Source organism: Pseudorca crassidens, chromosome 13 (assembly GCF_039906515.1).
Source record: "Pseudorca crassidens isolate mPseCra1 chromosome 13, mPseCra1.hap1, whole genome shotgun sequence".
Classification (NCBI taxonomy): domain Eukaryota; kingdom Metazoa; phylum Chordata; class Mammalia; order Artiodactyla; family Delphinidae; genus Pseudorca; species Pseudorca crassidens.
The window spans coordinates 31079048-31104611 of record NC_090308.1 but is presented as its reverse complement, the minus strand read 5'-3'; the positions used below and the strand labels follow the sequence as shown (position 1 = coordinate 31104611).

The window sequence follows — 25564 nt, the reverse complement described above, 5'->3', positions numbered from 1 at the left end:
AACTAGAAAAATAATCTAAGGCTAATCCCATGAGAAGTCTTAGGTGTGGTTCCAGAAACACCAAAAAGAATAGGATTCCTTTGGACTAACTGGGAAAACAAGTTGGGGTGGTGGTGGTGGCAGCATTAGATCGACCTATATTTTATAAAATTCCTCAAGAGATTAGGGCACAGGGAAGTAGGTTCTAACCTCAGTGAAAAAGCACTGACTGGTAGCAAATAGATGTGGCAGTGAGCCCAAGTCATGACATGGAGCTCAGAGCCAGTTTGTCACTGGACAGATCACCAGCCTTTGCAGACTATGAAAGCAAAGTCAAATGATACTAACTATTCTGGATTACACCTACTGACTGGCAAGGAATATGAAAAATTGGAGGAGATACCAAGGATACCAGATATCAGAGCCAGCAAGTAAAAAGGACTGAAGGACATATGGTTCTGATAGAATATCATTTGAGATACTCTGGATGACTCCCCCTCACAACATCATCTCCTTAATCCCTTGCTGCCAAAAACAACTAGAAATACTGGATAAACTACCTAGAAATATTTTTTAATGTTTCATGGAGCTGGCAAGACAGTAATGAATCTACAGAAACAAAAAAAAAAAAAAAAAAGAAGAAAAAGGAAAAGAAAATACTCCTAAAAGGTAAGTGATCTGTAAAGCTGATTTTCACACTAAGGGTCAACCTAAGGGACCCTGTATTTACATTTTGATAATTACATGGAGTGCAGAGGATAGCAGATAAAGCCAAGGATCTGTGGGAGATCACTGCATAGATCTGAGATTCTAATGAACAATGCTATCATTATAAGAATGAGCAAGAAATAAATCCACCTTAAAGAAGAAGACACTGAAAATTAACCTGTCTCAACCTTTGCCCTGGGAGAATGGAAAAAAAAATTCCCTGAGAATTCATAAACTTAAGCAAGCCCTTACATGAGTTTGAAGCCAATTTCAAGCTACTTATGTGTATGGTTGCCAGATTTAGCAAATAAAAATAGAGGATGCCCAGTAAATTTCAGATAAAGAACAATTCTTTAGTATATGTTCCAAATATTGCACTAAAAAGTGTTTGTTGTTTATCTGAAATCTAAATTTAACTAGGTGTCCTGTATTTTACTTGGCAACCCTACCTATGTGGTATGAAACATCAAAGAGCAAATTTAAACTGTTCCTGGTTAATAGTGCCCCCTGGTGACATAGAAACAAACCTCTATCTTTGTGGAGGAATGTAACTTCAAACCAGGTTTCTAAGAATTTCCTCAGATTAAAATCCAACATAAACTCACAATAAAAACTCACAAAATATATAAGAAGAAAAAGGAAGTATAAGTATGAATCAGGAAGAAAATCCAGGAAGTATAGTCAAATCCACAAAGACTTCAGAAATTCGAATTATCACATTTAGAATACAAAATAATGTGATTAACATGTTTAAAAACTTAAAAGGAGAGACCTGGAAACATGAGCAACAGACTTAAAAAAAATACAAGGAGACCTGAAAAAGAAACAAGTAGAGGCCTATGAATGAATGAAAAATATAATGCCTGAAATTCAAAACTCAGTAGTTGGGTAAATAACCTATTAGACAAAGTTGTAGGAAGGATTAGTGAACTGGAGAAAACATTTGAAGAACTTATCCAAAATGAAGGTGCTAACTATCCAATAAGAGGATTACCTATCATGGAAGGTAGAATGCAAAAGAAATTTTCTACTGCCAAAGAAAATAAAGCTCAGGGGATTTTTAGAGTAGAGAATATTCCCATTTGGTTGGAAAGATCAGATGAAGGAGACATATGAGATAGAGATTTAAGGAAGAACTGAAATTTTTTCTACAGGTAATGAAGAAGATATTTTAGATGAAGTTTACATCATACACTAGAATATAGTTGTTCAAGGATGCTTAGGAAATAGCTAATTTGTTAGTTTGCTTGATGTATTTGAAAGGTGTTAAACAATAATAACACCCTCCCTCCCCCAATAAAGAAGTGTGTAGAGATGAGCCATGGCAGGCCTTGAATGCAGAGCTGAAGAACTCACACTTTATTGGGTAGGCAATCCTGATTGTATGGGAGGCTTGCTTCCAAAGCTCATCACAGATAGCAATCTGGCTTTCAGAGTCTATGCTCTTAACCACTCCTATGCTGCCTATGGACAATGATGCCTGTTTATAAGATCCAGTGAATTTTTGGCAAATATTAGGTACTTGATAAATATTTGACCTTTGGAAAATTTTAGCATTGCTGATGATTTAAGAAGTGCAACTGTAAAGAATTAGGAAGTACCAAATAAATAATAAGCCCAATGCAGTGAGGGCTTTTGGGGAGCAGATGTCTTTTACACTACCTTTTTGTTTTTTTTAACCTGTAGAGCAATCTGATATACTACTAAACAAAAGTCAAAAAAGCAAATAAGTTTCTCTTAACTTGGTAAATTTACTTTTGATATATGCGTCAAGAAAATAATACAAAAGAAAGGAAAAAAAATCCAAGGATATTTGTAAGTGCCTTCTACTGGAAAGCCAACATTGTCAAAATGACCAAGCTTTAGTGACTGGTTAAACAGATGATGGTGTAATACAGTAAAACATTACGATATAGTGCAAATTATGCTATATATAAAAATACGCATTTGAAATAGCTATTAGAAAAATATTAAATAAAAGTGGTGTAAACTATTATACATTATTTGTCTACATGTACAAATTATGTCTATAAACTGTACTATGTTACTACAAAGTGATAAAGGTTGAAAGAGTCAGATCTTGGGCAGCTGATACATTATAGAGAGCGGATTTTTCCAGTTTTGTTGATTATAATTATTTTGGCTTTCTTTCATTATATAGATATGTGTCAATAGACAATGAAAGATATTCTTTGAATTGAAACCACATACTACCTAGGCAAAAAGCTGTTAGGTAGTGAATGTATTCAAATAGGTGACTATCAGTAAGAAAATCCTTTACTGTACAAGGGAGAATAGACTCAAGTTTCCTCGAACTCTGATTCTATTTCCTTCTGGGACTTTTAAACTCTATTTTTTTTTCTATTTCTTATGTCATCTACTTCTTACATTATTCAAAGAAAACCTCATAATATAATTGTCAATTATACTCTGATTGGCATGCAAATAAGATTAGTCTTGCCAGTGAAGTCTTGTGTAATGATTTAAATATCAATTACACAGGTAAAAAACGAGGAACACTCATGCCAAGTAAGCCATGAGATGACTAAATTTAGAAAGATGTGAAATCTACTAAGCCAGATATTAATATCCTATTAATATAATCCATGTTAATATCTCCCTGAAAATAACTGAAGTGAAAAATAACAAATTTAAACATAAACTGCATTAATACTTTCTAGCATGTGAAGAGGAAGATGAAACCAACAAATAATAATATACAGCCTTGATGACCCCAGAAAGTGGAATTTAACATACCTCTTAACACTTTCCTTTTAGTATTCAGGAGATCTGACTAGAGAGTAACAACAGCAAATCATTAATGCAGAATGCTCTACTGCAAAGTATAATGAAGGTTTACATGATGTGTATAATATAAAAAATAGCCAAGAAAACATAGAGTTTCAAGGTAAGAAATCCTATAGACTATCAAATGAGAAACTAATCCCCAGCACTAATCAAATTCAGGAAGCAGAATTAGAGCTGTTACATCTAATCTCCCAATTTGGCACGTGTCCAAAATGTGGTCAGGTGCACTAACTACTTTAGGGCAGAAAAACCGACATGATCTGTTTTTATAAAAACTAAACCAAATGATGATTTAAGAACATCATTATCTCTGAGTAATGATACAAACTAGCATATTCGTTACAATATGTAAATGTTCCCTTTTCACTTGACTGAAGAAGAATCATGTTCTTGATGAATATGTTCTTACAGCGATTCTGTCTTATTCTTAGCCAGAAAGAAAGACATGTGGTAAGCATGTAATAATCCAGGCAGCTGATGAAATGTTTTTTGTTTTTTTTAATTTCGATTGTTATCACAAAGATGGTGAAAGTGTTCCATCCACAGTCCCTTAACTCCATACACTCTCCCTGGGTGACCTCATCCAAACCCACAGTTTCAAGGACGATTTGTACATCTATAAAACTTCCAAATCGCAAGATTCTCCCTGCAGTACCGCCCTCTCCTTCCAGCAAATGTCTTCACCTATTTTCATTAGGGAAACTGACACCTTTAGAAAGCCGCTCCCTTAACCACAGCCCCATCCGATCGGAATACTTACCAAGATCCATCTAGCCCAGCTTACTTCCCACCCGTCTCTCCTATCTAAGATCAATGCTTCATCTGGCTCTGACTTTATACTCCCAATATTCCTCAGTCAATTTTCCTACTTTATTGTATCTCTGTCTTTCCGTGGGCATTTAAATGGAACCCAGCTGAATGTCACTCCTGCCCCTCAAGATCCAGTGAAACTGCCTCAAACTCTGATGGCATGTGAAAGTTCAAGTTCAAATTAGGTGCTTACAACCATAGGACCCTTCCAGCCTCCAAGCCCAGGAATTCTTGTGTGCCCTCTGTTCCTCAGCTTTCTCTTTGGTTTCTACAAGAAACTCACTCATACTTAAGATCAGTGGATTGAATTATTGACTTTACTGAAGACCTCTGAGAGATGGAGGACAGGGTCCATCATCCAGCACACATTTTCTGCCATCTTGCTCATGCACCCACCCCTCTCTCCATCCTCTCACTCTTCATCCTTTTCATTCCTGGTTGCTCTGGGAGCACTGGTTTCACCCCACTTCTACCTCTTTGTGCCAGCCAACCAATTTTCTCTTTCTCCACATTGTTGATTGCAAAGTTTCACCAACTATTGTCTTGCAATCTCTTAAATCTATCACTTTTGATTTTATTTCTAGCACACCACCTTAGCTTGGGTTTTTGATGCTCCCATGTCGATTACTGGAGTCCCACAGTGAACTGACTAGATGTGTGGTTTTGACTCAGCCCTCTCCAATAAATCCTGCACCTCAACGATGTGTCTTTCTAGAGCCATCCTTCACCAAGTCAGTCCCAAGGGAAGTTCTTTAACAAATCTTAATTCTTATGTAATAGAGTCCCAATTGCTTAGTCTGGCATTTAAGACCTCCTATAATCTGGTCCTAAACTAACTTTCTGGCCTTATCTCCCAGTCCTCTGCCGCCTGAACCAGTCAAACTGGGAGAACGGCTCTCCTTTGCATCTACTTGTACCGTCTCGCCTCCCAAGTCTTCAGTGTGTGACCCACCCCACCTGTTCTCACTCCAGCTCTCTTAATCCACTCATTTTCAGAGCTGGTCTCAAATACTACCTCTTCTTTCAAGCCTTTCCTGGTTCTCTAAGCCCAGAGAAATCTTTGGACACATGATCTAATTTCTCTCCATCTGTATGAGGATCAGAATTGTATCTGTTTCACCAGAGACTGAGAGGTTTCCTGGGACATGGGACCTGGAGTGCTAAAAATGAACAGCACTGGGCAAACTGGGACAATTGGTCACTCTACCTGTAATATGTGTGGCAGCTGTAATATATGTGGCAAGGGTCCTGAGGCAGGAAAGGAAGGCCATGTTTTTTGTGCATGCCTACTGTGGAAATTTAGATGTCAGGGCTGGCCACAGAAAACTCCAGGGAGAGAAAAGGAAGGGGGTGAGGACACTTTTTGGAGCTAAGGATAGGCCAACTGGGGCTGAGATCTTCAGATAAATACATAGCTAAAGGGATCCCACTTTTGCATTTTCCCTCATTTTAGCTCTCTTTTTTTGCTTAAGAAATTAAGAAAAAGAAGGGGGGATAAAAAGATACATTCTAAGTAGAGGAATTTTAATAAGGATGTAGAAGGCCCTATAAATAGTCCTGTGAAAGGAAAATATTTTTAACTGTTACAGCAAAGAAATATAATCATTAAGGAAACTTAATACATAAGACTATATACAAATTTTCAAATTCTGCATGCCAAAAACTACTGCACACAACTTAAAATGCAAATAACAAATTAGGGAAAATGTTTTCAATATATAAGACACAGGTTTTAAAATCACTAATATTGATAAATAGGGAATTCCCTGGTGGTGCAGCAGTTAGGACTCAGCACTTTCACTGCTAGGGCCTGGGCTCGATCCCTGGTTGGGGAATTAAGATGATGCAAGCCGTGCGGTGCAGCAAAAATAATAGAATCGTTAATAAATAGACAGATTTTATGAAGCAATAGAAACAGATAAACAACCTAGAAGAAAAATAAGCAAAAGTTTTTTATAGAGACATGCAAATGGCTCTTAAACACATTCAGCAATATTCAGATTCATTAACAGTTAAAGAAATTCAAGGTAAAATAACAAGCATTTTTATCTTTCAAATGAAAAATGAGCAAAGAACTTAGAATTTCATAAACTACTTACAAGCATGTAAATTGGTAGATAATTTGGCCATATATTTCAAAAGCCTTACAATGATTCATAATCTTTAACCTATCAAGCTTCTTTCTGGGAATTTGTTTTAAGGAAATGATAAAAAATATATACAAAGATTTATAGAATACAGTTTTATCATAGAGATATTTTTAATAATGAAAAAACTGAGATGTATTTAAATGAGACTGAACAACGATAATCAATAGGCAATTGATCCAATACACTGTGATACATTTATGTAAAGATTTAATATGCAGTCATTGAAAAAATAATTTTTAATGACATGAGAAATTTGTCACAATATGTTGCAAGGAAAAAAGCAGGCTAAAAGCCATATGCAAGATGATTCTATTTTTATAAAAATATACTATAATGGTGTGTGTATGCATATGTATATCTAGAGAGATAGACTTCTGGTTGATGTATTATAGATCATTTTAATGTTATTCCATGAGTTTTTCTGAATTTAAAAATTGTATAAAACAGTACAATTTATGTACATAAATTTGAAATTTGAAGTCAGAAATATTTAAAATAATTTAAAATGTTCACCCTGATATTTAATATTATCAGGCTCTTTAACTGTGTCTGGCTACTGAAATAAATCTATTATGAAATAGGTGTAGTGATTTCTTTTTTTTTTAATGTAATAAACATGGCCTCCCTTTGCCCCTTTATTATTATTTTTTAATGTAATAAAAATGATTTCTTAAACAAATACTATACTCAAACATTAATTGAAAAGCATGCACATTTTACTGTTAAACACATGTCCCTCTTCCAACAAAATGAAATGTCATCCTGAGTCACCTTGGGTCACCAAAGGTCTCAGTTGACTTTCTACTGGTATTTGACCATGTCCTGTATAACTGCATGACTTCATCCTCCTGTTACTGAATGCAAATTCCTGTGCCTGATGTACAGTGGGGCCAAACGAACCAAAATGTCAGAGTTTGGAGCAGAGAAAGGTTTATTGCAGGGTCAATGTCAGCGTTCGGAGCAGAGAAAGGTTTATTGCACGGTCAATGTCAGCGTTCAGAGCAGAGAAAGGTTTATTGCAGGGTCAATGTCAGAGTTTGGAGCAGAGAAAGGTTTATTGCAGGGTCAATGTCAGCGTTCGGAGCAGGGTCAAGCAAGGAGAATGGTGGCTCATGCTCAGAAAACCATGAAGCCCCTGATGGTTTGTTTTACAGAAGTTTTTATAGGCAAAATTTGGGGTGAGGGCTACAGGGTGTGTGACTTTTTTCTGATTGGTCGGTGGTGAGGTTACAGGGCAGTGCTCCAGGAATCTTGCACTCAGTCTGAAGTTACCACCCTCCACCGGGAGAATCTTCTGCAGAAGAACTCAAAGATACTGTTATGTAGATTCCTTGAGAGGAACCAGGACCCTGCCCCAAGGCTGCACGACCGTTTCTTGACTGTTCCTCCCTTTTTTCTGAATTCCCTCTCTTCCCTGATTAGCAACTGTTTGAATCTGCCTTTGGAACTCAGGGAGGGTCAAGGAGGCTGAATGAAGCCTATTTCCTACAAACAGGAAACGGGGGACACGGAAAGGATTTGTACCAGGAGGGCCCCACAGGGTCCTGCTCCATTTCACTACTTGATGAACATTTACAGCTGTAGTTGATGGGGAGGACCGAAGAAACTCCTAGGACCAGAATGAAAACAACAACTATTTTGGTTATGGGGACAGGACCACACCACAAAAGAGAATTAGGGAATTAAAGAGAGATCTTACCACACAGAAGGAGCCTGGCAGAACAAATATGCCAATTCAGCAGCAGGCCCTGGAGGTCGGAGGTCAGAGGTGGGTGGAGGAATAGGAAAAGTGTGCTCGCTTGAACTGGAACCCTTCCAATCCAGTTATCTTGGCAGTGTACACTGTCATCTGGGGAGAAAAAGGGCTATATGTGTGAATTGTTTAAAGATAAACAGAGGCATATTACAAATTTCAAGAATTTTTTGAGCAAAAACTCAATTCAAAACTGGCAACATCCAATCTAGCAGATAGAAAGGAGTTCCAAGGAGAGGTACCAAATGAAAGATTTTTATAGGCAGAAGGGAGTGGGAACAAGGAAATTATACTAGGCAAAAGATTGGGTCCGTTACTGCAAGGTTACTTCCCTTTGGGGGATGGCAGGGGTCTATCAGGCAGATTACCTAACTAGTGCTGATCAGACGATTCCTAATTGACTGGTTTTAGATTCCATTTCTGGGAGAATAGAAACTGTAAGTCTCTGGTGACGTGGGGCTTAGCATAAGCGACTCCATTTTGGGCCTGTTGTTTCATTTTTAACAAAAGGAACATGCTATCTCCATGAATTCTATATCTCTCAGAGGTGCAAATAATTTTCCTGGCATCAGTCACTGTGCCCTGTCCACTAAGCAGTGTAACATGTGGTGAAGAAATTGGTCTATTCATTTGCAAGAGATTGTCACCCTGAGGACTGAGAAGATCCATCATGACCAAGTGAACCACCAATCAGCTGATGTCTGGTGTGGACAGAGGACTTTCTGGAAAGGAAACTGGACCAGTGAGACAAGGACTGGGCATGGTGGCAGCCTGGAAGATTCATTAGTGATGTCAGGCACAGTATAAAACCCTAGATGTATTTTGGAGGGATTACACTAGGGGCTGGAGTTCTGGCTGGAGCAAATAGGTCAATTTAGCTATCCAGATTTAGGTATTAGTGTTAATATCAACCGATTTTTAGCCTCAAGCTGGTGAAGCTTTAGGACATTAAGATTACCCATGACATTGTTTCTTTTTTTGAAATTTATTTGGGTGTGTTGCTTTCTTTTTTTAACAAATACCAGTACAGGTCTGATGGTTATAAAACTTTTATTCATTCATTCAACAACTGTTCATTGAACAAGCTCTATGCACTTGGGAAAACAAACACTTTTAAAAGAGTCTGTGCCTTCACGGGAATTCCCTAGCGGTCCAGTGGTTAGGAACCTGTACCTACACTGCCTTTACAAGTGGAAATTTACGTCACCTTCACAAAGTAAAACTGATGCCCCGCTATTAGGCAGAAAGGGGAGGGCAGAGAGTTCTTCAGTATCTGCCGTTTCTCAGTTGCCTCCAAAAATTATCTTAATGCTAAAGTGGCATATTTTGATCCCCTTCAATGTTGACTGTGGATTCCTTTTTTTTCTTTTAGTGTATTACCTATTGCAATTTACTCATGTTTCTTTCTCTGCTATTAGGTGACCGGCTCCTTAAGGAAAAGACTTGTCTGATTCACCTGCACACCCTCAGGACAGAGTAGATTTTAGAGGAATCTGTTGTCCCTCTCCAATCAGCCCATAATTGCTATGGGTGTGCAAACCAGATACCCAACGTGCTAGAATTATTTTAGGGTAACAAGCTTTATGACTTCTTGTGTATGGTTTTGATGTCAACTATTGTGGCTGAGTGAGTTCCTTGCTTCCATTTCCATTCTAGGATGTATTCAAGATAAGTGTTATCTGGGACTTCCTGGTGGCACAGTGGTTAAGAATCTGCCTGCCAACGCAGGGGACACGAGTTCAATCCCTGCACCGGGAAGATCCCACATGCCGCGGAGCAACTAAGCCTGTGGTTGCCGCGCCACAACTACTGAGCCTGTGCTCTAGAGCCCGCAAGCCACAACTACTGAAGCCCACGTGCCACAACTACTGAAGCCCGCGCGCCTAGAGCCCGTGCTCCACAAGAGAAGCCACCGCAGTGAGAAGCCCGCGCACTGCAATGAAGTGTAGCCCCCGCTCACCGCAACTAGAGAAAGCCCGCGCAGCAACGAAGACCCAACGCAGCCAAAAATAAAAAAATAAATTAAAAAAAGATAAGTGTTATCATTTGCAAAATAGGGTACATTGATTTGTTGAGCGATGTACCTCATTTTCTTACTGCATGGTTTCTTTGCACTTAAAAGAAAACTACAGTACAATTCTGACCCAAACTCAAAAGTTTATTTTTATTAATTAATTTTATTAGTTAACTAAATTGTTTTTACTCATATTAGTGCTTTACCCTACAAACACCAGTAGCTGCTTTCCATTTAATTTCTAGGCGTGAAACCATTGTTAAAACTTTGAGATATCGCCACAATTTGGGGTTTTTTTTCCTTTAAAGCAAAGTAAATTATCTAATTATACAGATGGACAAGGTCTCGTTCCTATACATCTCGCTCTTCCCAAATATTTTTTAATCACAACTCTGTGTTTTGAAAGCCCTTTTTAAAACTAAACACATGGATCCTCAAGAGACCCAGGATCGGGGAACGCTTTCAGCCCAGGCCCAATCTCACCCCTCCAAACTTGGATGGTAAAGGCCGCGCCACTGGAGATTGCTGAGCGCCGCCAAAGGCTGCACGGGGGCCCGGCCGGGAGCGGGGGCGGAGCGTCGCAGCGCAGAGAAGAGCCCCCGGCCCTCCCCGCGCCGGGCCCGCGTCGCTCGCCGGAATCCGGTACCGCAGCCGCTGCGGGTCGGCCCCTTCCGCTCGTTCCGGGCTCCCGGCATGGGCATGCAGCTTCTGCGGGGACTGCGGCTCTGGGGGCTCGGCGCCTCCGCAGGCCTGGTCGCCGCGGCCCGAGCCCCCACCGCCCCCCCCTCCCCGCCCCGCCTCCGCGCCTCGGCCGCTGACCCCCGGCCCCGCCCCGGCTTCCGCCTCCGCACCCACCTCCCGGCTGGCCCCAGGTTGCAGCGCCAGGCCGCAGCCGCCTGCAGAGACCTGCCGCCAGCCAACGCCAGCGCTATGGAGCGCGCCGGAGCCGGTGAGCCCGGGTAGCCGAGCGGGCCGGGTGGGGTGACCGGAGCCCGGGGGCGTGGGCCCCGCTCGGCGCTCGGCCTCAGGGAGGGCCCGGCCTCGCCGCCCCCCTGCGCCCCCAGCGCTTGGAGCGCGACCCCACGCCTGCCCAGCTCGGGGCCTCCTCTCCCCGCTCAGCGCGGGACTCTGTAGCCGCTGGGAGCCCAGTGCAACCGGGGTGTGATCAGTGCTGCTTGTAAGCAAGCGTTTTCGTTAGTGCACGCACTGCTGGTGCGACCGGAGGCCGGGGGTGTGAACCCACGCTAAGTTTCACTTTGCTTTCCCGAAGGTCTTATGACCTTTTAGAAAGTTCATGCCTTCACACACCCTCCGACGGTGTTATTGTGTGGTCGGCAAACTTAGAAAAAGCTCAGTTTTTATACTTTATCACAAACAATCAAAGACCTGAACCACTACACTTGGGGTTTCCTTCTAGGATTTTATTCTAGGTGTAGAAATGACCTCTTTAAACTGGCGCTAGATCTAAAGTAGGGCTCAGAATTGATTTCCAGTTCAGGTCGGCATTTGCTGTGGACTGAACTTTGTGGGTAGAGCGAGTTACGGGTTGGACTTTTAGTGAAAGGGACCAACAAGCCAATTAGAGAAAAGGTGCTCTTCTGTGAGATTTTTGTAATATAAACGCATAAAAAGATATGAAAAGCATGAAAATCTTAAAACGTTATGCAGTAGCCGTTAACTAGTGTGAATATGTTTACAGTTGTTGAGGGAATGAAATGATGAAGACCTTGTAGGTGTATGCTGAGGGCGGGAGTTTTTTTTTTTTTTTTTTTTTTTTTTGCGGTACGCGGGCCTCTCACCGCTGGAGCCTTTCTAGCTGCGGAGCACAGGCCCCGGACGCGCAGGCCCAGCGGGCATGGCTCACGGGGCCAGCCGCTCCGAGGCACGCGGGACCCTCCCGGACCGGGGCACGAACCCGCGTCTCCTGCATTGGCAGGGGGACTCTCAACCACTGCGCCACCAGGGAATCCCCAGGGGCGGGAGTTTTTGAGATGCATTTATAAAGGGGGACCTGTAGGGGATTGTCAGTGTCAAAGAGAAAGGATTCACACCCCAGCTCCTTTAGTGTCTGGCCTTGCAACTGAGGATGCTGACGGCGTACTTTAAGATGTTTGTGGAGTTTACTGTCTTCTTACATTCCTTTTCAGATATTATTAACTTTAATCCATTACTCTCTAGTAATTTGGGTTATACTTTAGTTTCTGTTTTAACGATGTGGAAACCAAAGCATGGAGGTCAGGTGACTTGTTGACAGCTCTCAACATTTCTCCAGCTGTAAGATGTTTCTATTTTTAGTAGCCAGGCCAGGACTGACATGGATGATGGAATTGACTCTTTCTACTAGTTCTTGGGGAATATACCTACTATATACCTAGTAGAGTGAATAAAATAGAATCTTTCTCAGTAAAGTTGTACTTGGTTATCCAAATAGGAAACTACATTTTGTGTGACAAAGGGCAGACTATCCTTTTTCTCTTCTATTGGTCTTTGATGAAGGCATTTGCTGAAGTGCACATATATTTGAATATTAGTGTATACTTCATGTATGGTTTTATAATATATTTTAAATGTGTGCATTGTTTCCTTATAAAAGTAATATTAATTCTGTTTAAAACACTTGAATAGCAGAAATATATTGAGTGCAGCTCTGTCAGCCTTTTCATATATAATTGTAAACATAGCGCAAGTGCATAAGTAGTCTTATATCTGCTTTTCAAAAGGTCAGTACAGGTATCCCCTGCTTTTCAAAAGTTCACGTTATGTCACTTTGCTTTTACATTTATGAAAGACCTGCATTAGCACCTGTTTTCACTAATCAAAAGAAATCCTAACAGGATTTTTCAACCAAAGATAATTGCTTCTTCACTTGACGTCATTTTGGCTTAGCAAATTTTTCGTAGGAAGGCTCTGCTTTCAGATAGCAGGGAATCCTGTATTTGTTACGAACTTTTTTCAGCTGTTGTAGTCTTCCTAGCCATTATTCTTAGTTGTCATTATAGTGAGTATCCTTTGTTTAACCATTTCCCTATTATTAGGCATTTAAGTTGTTAAACTTTTTCTTTTTTGTTTAAACAGAGCTGAGGTGAATCTATTTTAACAAGTATGATAGACTCCCAGATATCTATCTGGTATCTGTTGGGGTAAGAAGAAAATTCTCATGGCTCCTGATTGCTTTCTGAAAGGATTGCCTCAGTTTACAGTGCTATAAACTACGTATGTGAACTTTCCAGCAGGGCATGTTGCTGGAAAGGGTGGGTTTTGGCCATTGAGTAACTGGATTCAAATTCTAGCCCCAAGACCTACTAGCTGTAACCTGAGGCAGGTTACTTAATCGGCTAGGGTGTAAAATGAGTATAATAAGAGTACTGCCTGATAGCATGGTTAAATGAGTTACTGTCTGTAAAGTGCTTCCAGCTGTGCCTGGCATAGGAAGGAGCTCAAATGTTAGCTGTTGTTGTTACTACTAGTAGTAGTTAACCAGTTTCACCTGTCTTCATAGTATTAATGCACTTAGCAGTGTTACTTTTATTTGGATTTGTACAAAAGATAGAATTTTATTTTAACTATAGTTAGACCAGATTTTAAGTACTTAAAATGGTGAATTTATAGTTTAAATGTTTTATTTAAAGGTTGGTTATTTTAAGGCAGTTTTCCCAAAGCAACATATTTGCACTTTTGTAAAAGAAAGTGTAGTTATGATGGCTGTGTTGAATTCAGGTCTGCCAGCCTTTGCCCAAACACTAGAGCTTAGAGAACTGGAGGAAGGCTTCCAGATATGAGTCCTGCTGAGAAACATTGTTCTATAGAATGGCCAGCAGTTCTTTCAAGAGTTACTTGAAAGTGGTATTCTTTTTTCTGAGTTAATAATTCATATCTACAAAAAGGTTTTCAACTATTCTGTAATTTAATAGAACAAAATTTGTATTTCAAGTTTTAGATGCTTGTTGATTTTGACATACCATTGTACTCAAGAGTTTATTTATTTTAAAAATTAAAAATCTTTTAAAAAAGATTTTATTGGCATATAGTTGATTTACAATGTTGTGTTAGTTTCAGGTGTGCAGCAAAATGATTCAGTTATACATATACATATCTTCATTCTTTTTCAGATTCTTCACCCTTATAGGTTATTACAGAATATTGAGTAGAGTTCCTTGTGCTATACAGTAGGTCCTTGTTGGTTATCTATTTTATATATAGTAGTCTGTGTATGTTAATCCCAAGCTTCAAGAGTTTACATGTACTTTATTTAACAAGATGGGGAATGATGTTGAGCAAGTCATGTTATACTTCAATTTTTATTTTTATGTCAAATAGAATATCATTTATTCTGTGAAAATGAATCTGTGATGTGCTAAGGATGCCATTAAACACCAGGAATTATTTTTAGGAGCACTGAGATAGCTGTGTGGCCATGGAGCTTGAGTAATTTATTAACCACTCCCAAATGGGTACTTACCTTTGTTGTTCAGTACAAGTGTATTGAGCACCTCCTGTGAGTTGGACACTGTGCTAGGCATTGAGGAATCAAAGGAGGATAAGACGTAGCACTTAAGGAACTTAGAGTAGGGCGACCATACAGACAGATAGGGGTGTAATTGGAAAAGTTCCCCGTTTCACTTTTCAAAGGAGCCCTGGTTTGGGCTGTAAATTATCTGGTCATTTTAGCTTAGAGTCTAATGGAGAAGACATGTAAGTGGACATCTATAACATGATGTATTCATGCTGTGATTGTATGTGGAAGGAGATTGGATTACCTCACTCAGCCCTGAGCTGGTCATCGGGAAAGATTTCCCTGCCAGTAGACGATTAATCAGAGTTTTTACTTTTAAGTTGATTGTTCTCAACTGTTAACATAATTTCTTAGTCTGGCACAGAATCAAGGTATGGAATAAGTGAAAGGGGAGCAGTGGTTTTCAAACTTCATTGCACGTTAGAGTCACCCTGCGAGGCTTTATAAAAGTGCAAGAGGCTGGCCTCATTTCCAGAGATTCTGATTTAGGTGGCCTGGGGTGAGACCCAGATGTTGATCATTTAAAAAACTCTTCAGGTGATTCTAATGTACAACCAAGCTTTAGAATTTTTCAACTAGGACAACCTTGTCATCTAATAGATGAGATAACTACTAGGGCCTAGAGAATTCACGCGACTTGCCCAGGATCACAAGTGAGTGGCAGGTCCAATACTAGAATATCTGTCTCCTGATTTTTAAAAAAAATATTTACTTATTTATTTGGCTGTGCTGGGTCTTACTTGCGGCACGGGAGATCTTCGTTGCCGCGTGCGGGATCTTTAGTTGAGGTATGCGGGATCTAGTTGTGGCATATGGGACCTAGCTCCCTGACCAGGAATTGAACCTGGGCCCCCTGCATTGGGAGCACAGAGTCTTAACCAGTAGACCACCAGGGAAGTCCCTGTCTCCTGATTTCTAGTCCCAAACCCTTTCTTTTATAGTAGCCAGCTTGCCTTGCATGTTACCCAAACACCACTATTATCACCATTGTCACTGCTCTATTGTTCTTTTGGTATAGCCAGAGTGATCCACATAGCACTTGTTCTCTAATTGTTGTTGATTAATTGGTTAAGATAAGGTAAACATTTAATTGTTTCAACAACATTTTTCATTTAAAAAATGACTAAATTTAATTCATCATGTTATTTAATTCTTCATCTTGCCTTCAAAACGTGAGCATAGAATTCAGCCTTCCTTCCCCATTCCACATATTGCCAAGAATCCAGTATATTTCCAAGTGGCACTTTGGAGCTAGTATTGAGATGTCACTGTTAAATGGGCCAATTTAATATCACTAATTTCTCCCCTCCTCAGCTTTATTGAGGTACAATTGGCAAATAAGACTGTATATATTTAAAGTGTACAGCGTGATGATTTGATAGAAGTACACATTGTGAGATGATTGCCACAATCAAGTTAATTAACGCATCCACACTTCACTTTTTTTTTTTTTTTGGTGAAAATGCTTGAGATCTCTCTTAGCAAATTTCAAGTATACAGTACAGTGTTTATTAACTCTAGTCACCATGCTGTACATTAGATCCTTAGAATTTATTACTAAGTTCTTAGATTAAGAGTAAAATAGAAAAATGAAAGTTGGGTTTATTTCATTTTGCCCAGATTTTCATTCAGCTTTGTGCACTTGTAACTGCACAAATACTCTTTGTTGCTAGCTTTTAAGTGTAAGCAACATGGTCAGTGATGATATTTTCTGCATAGCTGCATGTGCCCCAAAATATAAAGATATGTGTTGATCTATTAAAACTGTTGTTTAAATATAAGCTGCATTTGTATTTTTCAATGCAAGTGTAAACATAGAAAGGAAACATTTACTTGTTCTCACATGTTTCAAATAGTTGTGAGTTTGATTAGATTTAAAGTAAACTAACATTTGTTGAACACCTGCGTGCCAGGCACTCATACTCAATAAGGTTTGAACTGTAATATAAATAAATAGCATTATTAAGAATGTACTATTAATTTTTTTGATTTTGGTATTGAACATGATTAGCTGATATACAAAAAGCAACAACAAAAAGGTTTTATTGTCATTTTTTGCTTTTATCTAGAAAATAGGGGTGTGTGTGTGTAACTAATATTAGAGATTACCCAAATTGCAATAAAAATTTAGTTTTTTTTTGTTTATGTTAGCTATGACCTATCAGGATATTTATTATCTTGTATATTGAAGCCATATTCTTAATGGAGTGTGTTTTTTTAAGTCCTGATATATGAAAATAGAGGATTACAGCAGAATGAAATAAATGACTTCTTTAATATTGTTAGTGGTAAATTAATCTTTACTCAATATATAGAGTAGAAATTATATAAGTATCCCAGGATTTTGTTCAGTTCTAGTTCAAACAACATTTGTATCTGTCAATAAAAGCATGGAGAATAATAGTACTGGGGAGACCACCTACTGATAAACTTAGCAATTGACTATCAGTTTGAACAGACACCCTCTTTCCCTTAACCTCCTCCCAACGAATATGATTGTTCCACCCATAAAAACAAAACAAAACAAGGACCAGATGTGAAATGTGGCTCTAATATTAATGTGTATCCATGGGAGAGCTGTCGGGAAACTGTAAGATCTTTTTGCTTTTTAACCATTGAATTTCTAGAAAAGCGTATTTAAAGCTATGTGTTTTTAACGTTTGAATTTCCAATGTTAATATAATAATGGAGACAAAAAAACTTAAAAGTCTTTATGAAGAAAAAAGTAAAAGTCATAGCTTGTACAGATGAGAACAGGTAAGTGATATTGTTAAAAAATAAACATGAAAAAGACTGCCAAAACCTTGTTGGCTTGTTTTCAAAAGGTATGTGAAAAACTGTAGTTTTAGAATTAAGAAAATTCAGCTATAAAGGATCTTGAGGCTTGTTGATTAACTCAACTTCATTTAACCCTGAGTTGAGTACTGTGCGTCAGAAAATTATTAAAGCTGTTTAACATAAAAATGCATTTATAAAAATGGAGAATATGGTATAAATATTTATATAAATAGCTGTACAATATATTTGAATACCAGTTTTAGCATTTCTTAACAGATGTTAATTTATATTGAGTTCAGTTAGTTGAGTTATTGTAGCTTAGAATATGAGTTAAAATAAATAAAATAATATACTTTTCTTTTTGTGATGTTAAAGGAGGAATAAATTCCAATGAGTGTGAAAATGTGTCAAGAAAAAGGGAAATGTCAGAAGAATCTGAAGCCAACACAGTGGATTCTCTGGTAGATTTGCCATTTGCTACTATCGATATTATAGATGATTGTGGAAGTAAGTACTTTATTAAATAAATATGTGTTTAGAAGCAATGAATAGTAAATTTAGTGATACATATATTTTTTTCTTAATAATTACTTCACCTTAAGTACTTGTCATGTTTTTGAGTTTGGGTTGTTAATTAATAATTGTCTGTTGGTAGTCTATTGATAAAACTATCACAGATAATATTAAGGCATTCTCACAGAATTTGGGGCCAGATCATTCTGGAGTTTATAAGCTACTTCAGAAAACAATGGGCCACAACATTCCATGGTTTATAACCACCTCAGTTATTCTGGACCTACTGCTAATTCAGCAGTACCCATTCATCTAACAGATGTTTACTGGCCAAAATGATATGTATTGGAATATAAATAAATACATAAAAATATAAGTAAAGGTAAGTAAAATAAATAAATATATATATGAAATAAAATATACAAATGTATGTAAAAAGAAAATCTTTCAGAAATGTTGAGGAAGCAGTACAACCTGAACCACACCTTTGGCCCTGTAGGTTGAATGTTTTCTGGGAGAGAATCCAGCATTAGTGAGTTGCTGACCTGGACCTGGATGGGTCTGTTCTGTTTACAGGCGGAAGGGTCGTTGGTCAATTGGTTGGAAACCCAGTAAACCATCCAGAGGTTTGAGGTTGCTGTGAATCCTGCCTCTGAAGGTTGAGTGGGAGCGTGCAGTGGAGAGTCTTTCATTCTACTGCTGATAGGAATAACTTAGAATGCTTCCCACAGAGTGTAAAAATTTGTGGAGAGCTTTAGTTTAAATGACTCTACTCTCTTAAGATAATCACAGCCCTTAACTATGAAGCCACACTTAAATCAAGGTTCAAAACAGAGTAGTTCAGTGATTTTTTTTTTTTTTGTCGCATGTCTTTCCTAAATGTGGCATTCAGTTCTCCTCACTGAAATTACTGTAATCCTTATTTTAGCTCACAGAATTCTAGGTCTAACCTTATAATTATTGAAGATTTTAGAGATATGGGAAATTATCATTTTATTCCTTATTCATTAGCTAATACTATTAAGTAGTATATTAAAAAATACTTTGAATCTTAAGTATTTTAAAGTATCAATTGAAACCTCCCTTTACCTGGAAAAAAATTTTGTAACAGAAAAATGTGTATCAAATGAAGATTGAATCTCCGTACTTGGTATAGTAAGTGATTGTCCTGAGTCAATTTTTAAAAAAGGGTAAATTATATCCTGTACCTTTCTGTAATTTATGGGGGAAGCCTGTAATGCATATTTCAAATTTTATTGTGAAAGGACTTAAGGCAAATATTTGTCCCAAATAATAAAAAATAATTGGTATCTGGCAAAGGGTGTAAAAGATAAAACTCAGTAAACAAATGTATGGAAAATTATTCAACTTCATAAGTATCAAAGGATGCACGTCAAAATACAACTGTAACTTATCAGATTGGCAATATCTCTTAAAAATAATACTCAGTGATTTTAATGTTATATCTACATGGCTTCTGACAATGTACTGTTATAGTCCTTTTAGAATGGAGTTTGTTGGGATCTTGAGCAATGTTCATACATGGGGTAGAGTCACTCATGGAATTCCTACTATAAGGACATAGTCTTGTGGGAAGAAGTTTTATTTACAAATATGTGTGTCACAGTGTTTTTAAATAGTAAAATAGTATTTAGTTTTTAAATAGTAAAAATATTGGGGAAAACCCAAGTGTCCATTAGAGTGTGGTTGAATAAGCTATACTAGTGCCTTTAGACTACATAGTATGGAATTATATATTATTATATTATATTATATATATTTATTTATATAAATATATATTTATAAATTATAAATATATTATTAAATTATATTAAATATATTATTTATATAAATATATATTTATTATATATTTATATATTATAAAAATATTTCTGAAGACTATGTAATAGTGAACATTTCCTATATAAAATGCAAAGTGAAAAAGTAGGGGGAAAATATATGTGCTGTTTGTTTACAATTGTGTAAATACTTTAGGTGATTTGTCACCAAAATTCACAGTGGTTGTGTTAAGATGGGAGGTTTCTTTTTTCCTTTTTCTAATCTTCAGATTTTATAAGTGCTCTTTATGCTTTTTTTTTTTGTAAATTTATTTTTATTTATTCATTTTTGGCTGCATTGGGTCTTTGTTGCTGCACGCAGGCTTTCTCTAGTTGTGGCGAACGGGGGCTACTCGTGGTTGTGGTGCACGGGCTTCTCATTGTGGTGGCTTCTCTTGTGGAGCACGGGCTCTAGGTGCACGGGCTTCAGTAGTTGTGGCACTCAGGCTCAGTAGTTGTGGCTCGCGGGCTCTAGAGCGCAGGCTCAGTAGTTGTGGCGCACAGGCTTAGCTGCTCTGCAGCATGTGAGATCTTCCTGGACCAGGGCTCGAACCCGTGTCCCCTGCATTGGCAGGCGGTTCTTAACCACTGTGTCACCAGGGAAGTCCCTGAATGCTCTTGATACTTTTCATGAAAAAATATGATTAAAGCTTTTAGTTGTGGTTAGAAACTTGATTTTAAAGATGTAAGCTTCATCAATTCAGTAAACAGAGAACTAGAGAAACTCAGTTTTTTTTTTGATACTATCCACTAAGATATCACTAATAGTGTTAAAGTTAGGTGGTTAAAAGTGAGGGCTGTGGAGTCAGACTGTCAAGGGACAAAATTTGCTTCTACACTTTCCTATTGTGTACTTTGAACAAGTGTCTGGGCTTACTTTCATTATCTCTAAAATTGGTTTAATAATGGTAGTTATCTCATAGGGTTGTTGGGAAGATTCAATTTGTTAATGCTGTCCTTACAGTAGTGTGTGGCACAAACTTGCCTCCGTAAATTTTTATTAATTTAATCTTACCAAAATTTTTTGCCCAAATATATTTGTTGAATTAAGTATTAAAATACTTGCCCTTTGAGAGCAGTATTTTATAATAATATCATTGAGTGCTTCTAGCACATCAGTAAATGATTTATTATTTCTTAATCCTCATAGTGAATGAGAGGGGTAAATTATTTTTTTAGAAAGTTTTAGTAACTTGCCAAAGATTATTCAGAGTAATTCTATGAAATATAGAAGGTAATATTCTAAGCTGTATACTTAAGTTTTAAGAATGGTTACTTCAAAGATTTTGACTGCTTAAGTAACAAGAAAAAAGGAAAAGAATATAAAAGCAAAATCGAATTCATTCTCAGCCTTTTGGCTAACAGCAAGTATGAAAACAATCCACCAACAATAACAGATGGACTACCTCATTACATTAATTTCTCCCATAATTCATTCCCTTGTAGTTTTTCGAGGGAATTAAACAAACTTTAGGAAAATTAGTTAATTTACATAAAATGACATATGTGGTGCTTTAGGTAAAAAAAAGCCAACTCATGGATGAGAGAGTTACAGCCTTTGTCAACAAGACCAGATTCATTAGAGCACATTAAAATGGCTACTGAAATCATTATGAAAATTAACAAATGTAATAAATTTATGGGATGCATTTACAGGCTGTACTACAACTGATACTTTTTTTTTTGGCTAAACAATAAAGTTACTCAATAATCCAGTGAAAGATCCAGGGCATATTGCCAAAAGCTTTCTACATTTTGCTTCTATGGTCATTGATCTTTAATGTTTTTATTGTAAACTTGACATTACTTGAATACTTTGCTCATTGTATTTTCATATGCACTAAATAAAAAGTATAACAGTAAATTGTATTTTAGAACTTAGATTATGATTTAAAAGCTAGAAATAAAATGAAGTTCAGTAAGGAAAAGAGGGATTTTATACTCTGGCCATACAAATAAACCTGCAAATGAAAGGCAAAGAAGCTATGCAAACAAGTGTCTAGCAAGTTGACCATAAATCATCAGGACTCACAGAAATAGAAAGACAAACTACTTATAATGGTATATTAAACTGTACTATAACAGTAAATACTCACAGAATTCTTTCCCCCTTTTTTGCCCAACTCACATCAGATAATTTTAAACTTTACCCTGTCTGTGATGCCTAACAAAAGAAAAATGTAGATAATCCAGTTCAGAGGGAAGTTTAATAGTTATTGATAAGAGAAAGCTAAGGGAATTTAGAAAAACCCTGTACTTCTTTGTTTTTACCAGGAGGTTGCATTCTGAGTTGGGGGCTTTACTCTGTGTCATTCTCACAATACCAGAATTATTAGACCTATTTCACATTATAACTATTACCTTCAGAGATTATGATTTTCCTTCTCTGGATATCTGCAAAATGGACTTATGAAACATTTGAAATGGCAAAAATGAGTAGCTACAGACAGGAGGACACTTTAGTTTTAAACAGGTAATGTGTAAAACAAAATACTGAACACTCCAGTGGTCTTTTAAATACTGTTTTATTAAGTCTGTTCCTCTTCTTAGTACTGTTATATTGAGTAAAATACAGCAAAAGTGTGTCTTATGTTCAAAGTAAGAAATAGATTTTACATTGCCACCCAATATACATATATATGTAAAAAACTGAAATTTCATTAAGTAATACAGGTATCGTAAGCAGTGTACTGTTTACCATTCTGTCCTTTTGCTTTGCTTTCCTTTCATTCCAATCCATTCCATTCTAGTTATTAAAAAGTGCTTTTTTTTTTTTTTTTTTGTCTTCTAAGGTGATTTCATAACCCACTAGTGGATTGATACTTGCAGTTTGAAAAAAGAAAAACTAGACTATAGACTTAGGATTCTAGTTCTACTATGTTAATTTTGAGATAAACTAAAGGTTATAAAATCAGCTGGATTATTAGTTTGGACACCATTCTTTGTTTAATTTCACCGTAAAATGTCCTAATTAGTATAGGTAGTAACAGTTGGTACCTTTATTCCAAATCACAGAAAACTAGAACCAGAAGAGACCCCTAGTTACTAGATTATGCAGCTTTTGTTCCTCCCATGCCCCTGGGTTTTTTTTTTTTTAAATTTGATTATAGAAACTTTTAAGCATATTCAAAAGTAGAATAGTATAAATGAGCCTCATGTATTCATTACCTCTTCTTCACTGGATTATTTTGAGGTAAATCGCAGAGAGCTCATTTTTTCTGTAAATAATGCATATCCTTAAAAGATGAGGAATCTTATTAAGCATATAATAGTAAGCGTACTTGAAATATCCTTACTACATGAGAAAAATAATGGTAATTCCTAATGTCATCAAATACCTTGTCATATTCACATTTCTCTGATTGTATTGTAATTATTTATTTATTTATCTTTGGCTGCGTTGGGTCTTCGTTGCTGCGCGCGGTCTAGTTGCAGCGAGTGGGGGCTACTCTTCGTTTTGGTGTTCGGGCTCCTCACTGCGGTGGCTTCTCTTGTTGCGGAGCACAGGCTCTAGGTGTGCAGGCTCAGTAGTTGTGGTATGCAGGCTTAGTAGTTGTGGCGCACAGGCATAGTTGCTCCACGGCATGTGGGATCTTCCCAGACCAGGGCTTGAACCCATGTCCCCTGCATTGGCAGGCGGATTCTTAACCACTGCACCACCAGGGAAGTCCCTGTATTGTAATTTTTAAAAAGTTGGTTTGATTTAGGAAACAAAGCCTATGCATTATATTTGATACATCTCTTCAGTCTCTTTTCTAGGAGATCTCTAGATCTCCTCCTCCTTTTGTTTTCATTTGTGTGTGTGTGTGTGTGTGTGTGTGTGTGTGTGTGCATGCACGCGCGCACGTTTATCATTGAAGAAATCAAGTTGTGTAGAAGTTTACTGTTATGGTCATTTGATGTTCAAATTGTCCCATCTTTGGCCTGTGGGGGAACTTTCAAACTGGCTCTGGAGACCTTCTGACATGATCCCAGGAGTCTTTGAATTTCTAGCCTTCTCTTGTACATTTTATCCCCCAAACCTAGAATTAGCTATTTCTCCATGGATTGGCCAGATTTTTAAGTTCTCAGATAAAGAAATGAAGTAAATTGATGGAAAGATGCTTGTTGGAAGACTAGTCTTTGGGTCAGTGCCCTTTCACTATCTAGTGCTGCCTCTGCTGCATTGCTGGTTGTCTTCCCAGCAGCCATTTCCACTCCCCCTTTTCCTTTTGTAGATTACTTTTATGCAAAGGCATAGGCTGATAACTGTCAGATACCCCTGCAGTGGAAGCACAGAGTCTTAACCACTGGACCACCAGGGAAAGTCCCTAAGTCAATGTTTAAATGTTCCTATGAGGTAGCTATTATTATTATCCTCACGTTAGAGAGGAGGAAACTTAGGTCAGGAGAACTTATGTGACTTATCTAAGGTCACACAGCTAGTGTGTGGAGCCAGGATTCCAGCCCAGATTATGTTAAAAATGGTTTCCTTTTCCAGAGTGCCAGTTTACTAACAGCAGATGGAGGTGGGCTAGGAATGTATTTTAGAAGTGGATTTAAAATATGTGGTACTTCATTAGCATATTTTGTGGCTTTTGTTTAAAATTAGTACATTTAATTCATGTTACTACAATCAATGGTAGGACTATTTCTTATATATCTGAAATTACAAGCAGCTCAGTGTATTGATTTGATTTTCCATATGAAAAAAGCTGCATGGGAAATAAAACCCAGTGGCATCTTATGAGGCAATTCAGATAATGCTCGTAATACAGAGAATGCTACGAACTTTTTAAAAGTTCTGACAAGCTCACAGGTACAAAAGAAGCTAATAATTTATATTTCAAATATGTGTTCTCTGTGAAGATATATCATTTTAACCATGTTAATCATTATGCATATTGTTGAGAAATGTAGTAGAGAAATGGTTGCACAAACAGACTGGGTAATTTTGCCTTAACTCATTATGATACAGTCAGACTTATTACCCAGATCACCTTGCTCTTAATTTACCCCTGTCTTAAGTCTTTTTCTAGGGCTCACAGATATGTTAATCCTAGAAAGAAAGCATGTCTATTCCCACAGACTCTTAATTTTTAAATTTTAAACGTTTTCTACTATTTTTCTTAGAAGTTAGCATTAAAGTATTATTTGCAGCATTCATTTAAAAATTGTTTACTATTAATATTTCAAAGAACAACAGAATAAGGACATTTCCTTCCGCTCTTTGGTTTTGTGTGCAGTAGTAACTACTCATCTAGAACTGCGAGAGGGAAGCAGTTTGCTCCAGTAGAAAGTACACTAGAAGGAGACCTTTAAAAGGTCTAGACACCAGGCTTGACTCTGTGACATTGAGCTGCTTTAAAAAGGTTTTCTTCTCTTCTCTTCTCTTTCATCGTATGTAAAATAAGGAGTTTAGTTAGATGCACATGGGCCTTGTGCTCTTGGTCACTATGGTCTGTTAGAGTTGATCCCAAAGAGGAAACCAACTTCATAGGACTGAATGTAAGGCAAGGTGCTTCCTCCCTCATCTCCCTCTTTCCAAAATCATACCTCAGAATATACAATTATATTTGAATTTTTCAAAGTCTCTCTGATGTACTGTATTTTGAACAGTAAGCTACTGTTCAAGAAGGCACACCTGAAAAATAAATTAATGGTAGTTTTGCACGAGTAGGGAAGCCCCTCATAGAATTTGTAAAAGAGACAATGGCATTT

At 37.6% G+C, this 25564-nt stretch overlaps 1 protein-coding gene and 1 long non-coding RNA gene across 13 annotated transcripts in view; one reads left to right on the top strand and one right to left on the bottom strand.

Moving 5' to 3' along the window:
- The window catches only part of LOC137204539 (uncharacterized), a 41395-nt gene extending 30002 nt beyond the window's left edge, over positions 1-11393 (bottom strand). For 6 of the 8 annotated variants that reach the window (XR_010933687.1, XR_010933690.1, XR_010933691.1 and 3 more), the window contains exons 1-2: positions 10706-11021; positions 8155-8304 (exon numbers count right to left, since the gene is read on the bottom strand). This is a non-coding gene — a long non-coding RNA (uncharacterized lncRNA). Of the gene's footprint in view, positions 1-1682; positions 3482-8154; positions 8305-10705; positions 11022-11077 lie in introns of those variants that run through there. The other 2 variants (XR_010933693.1, XR_010933689.1) reach the window with 2 other exon arrangements.
- AKAP7 (A-kinase anchoring protein 7) overlaps positions 10829-25564 on the top strand; it is a 140878-nt gene continuing 126142 nt past the window's right edge. For 3 of the 5 annotated variants that reach the window (XR_010933685.1, XM_067702081.1, XM_067702080.1), the window contains exons 1-2: positions 10829-11171; positions 17889-18020. Coding sequence is in view for 4 of the 5 variants with exons in the window: in XM_067702081.1 (XP_067558182.1) it covers positions 10916-11171; positions 17889-18020 (388 nt within the window). In the remaining variant the exon portion in view is untranslated. The remainder of the gene's footprint in view (positions 11172-17888; positions 18021-25564) is intronic. The other 2 variants (XM_067702083.1, XM_067702082.1) reach the window with 2 other exon arrangements.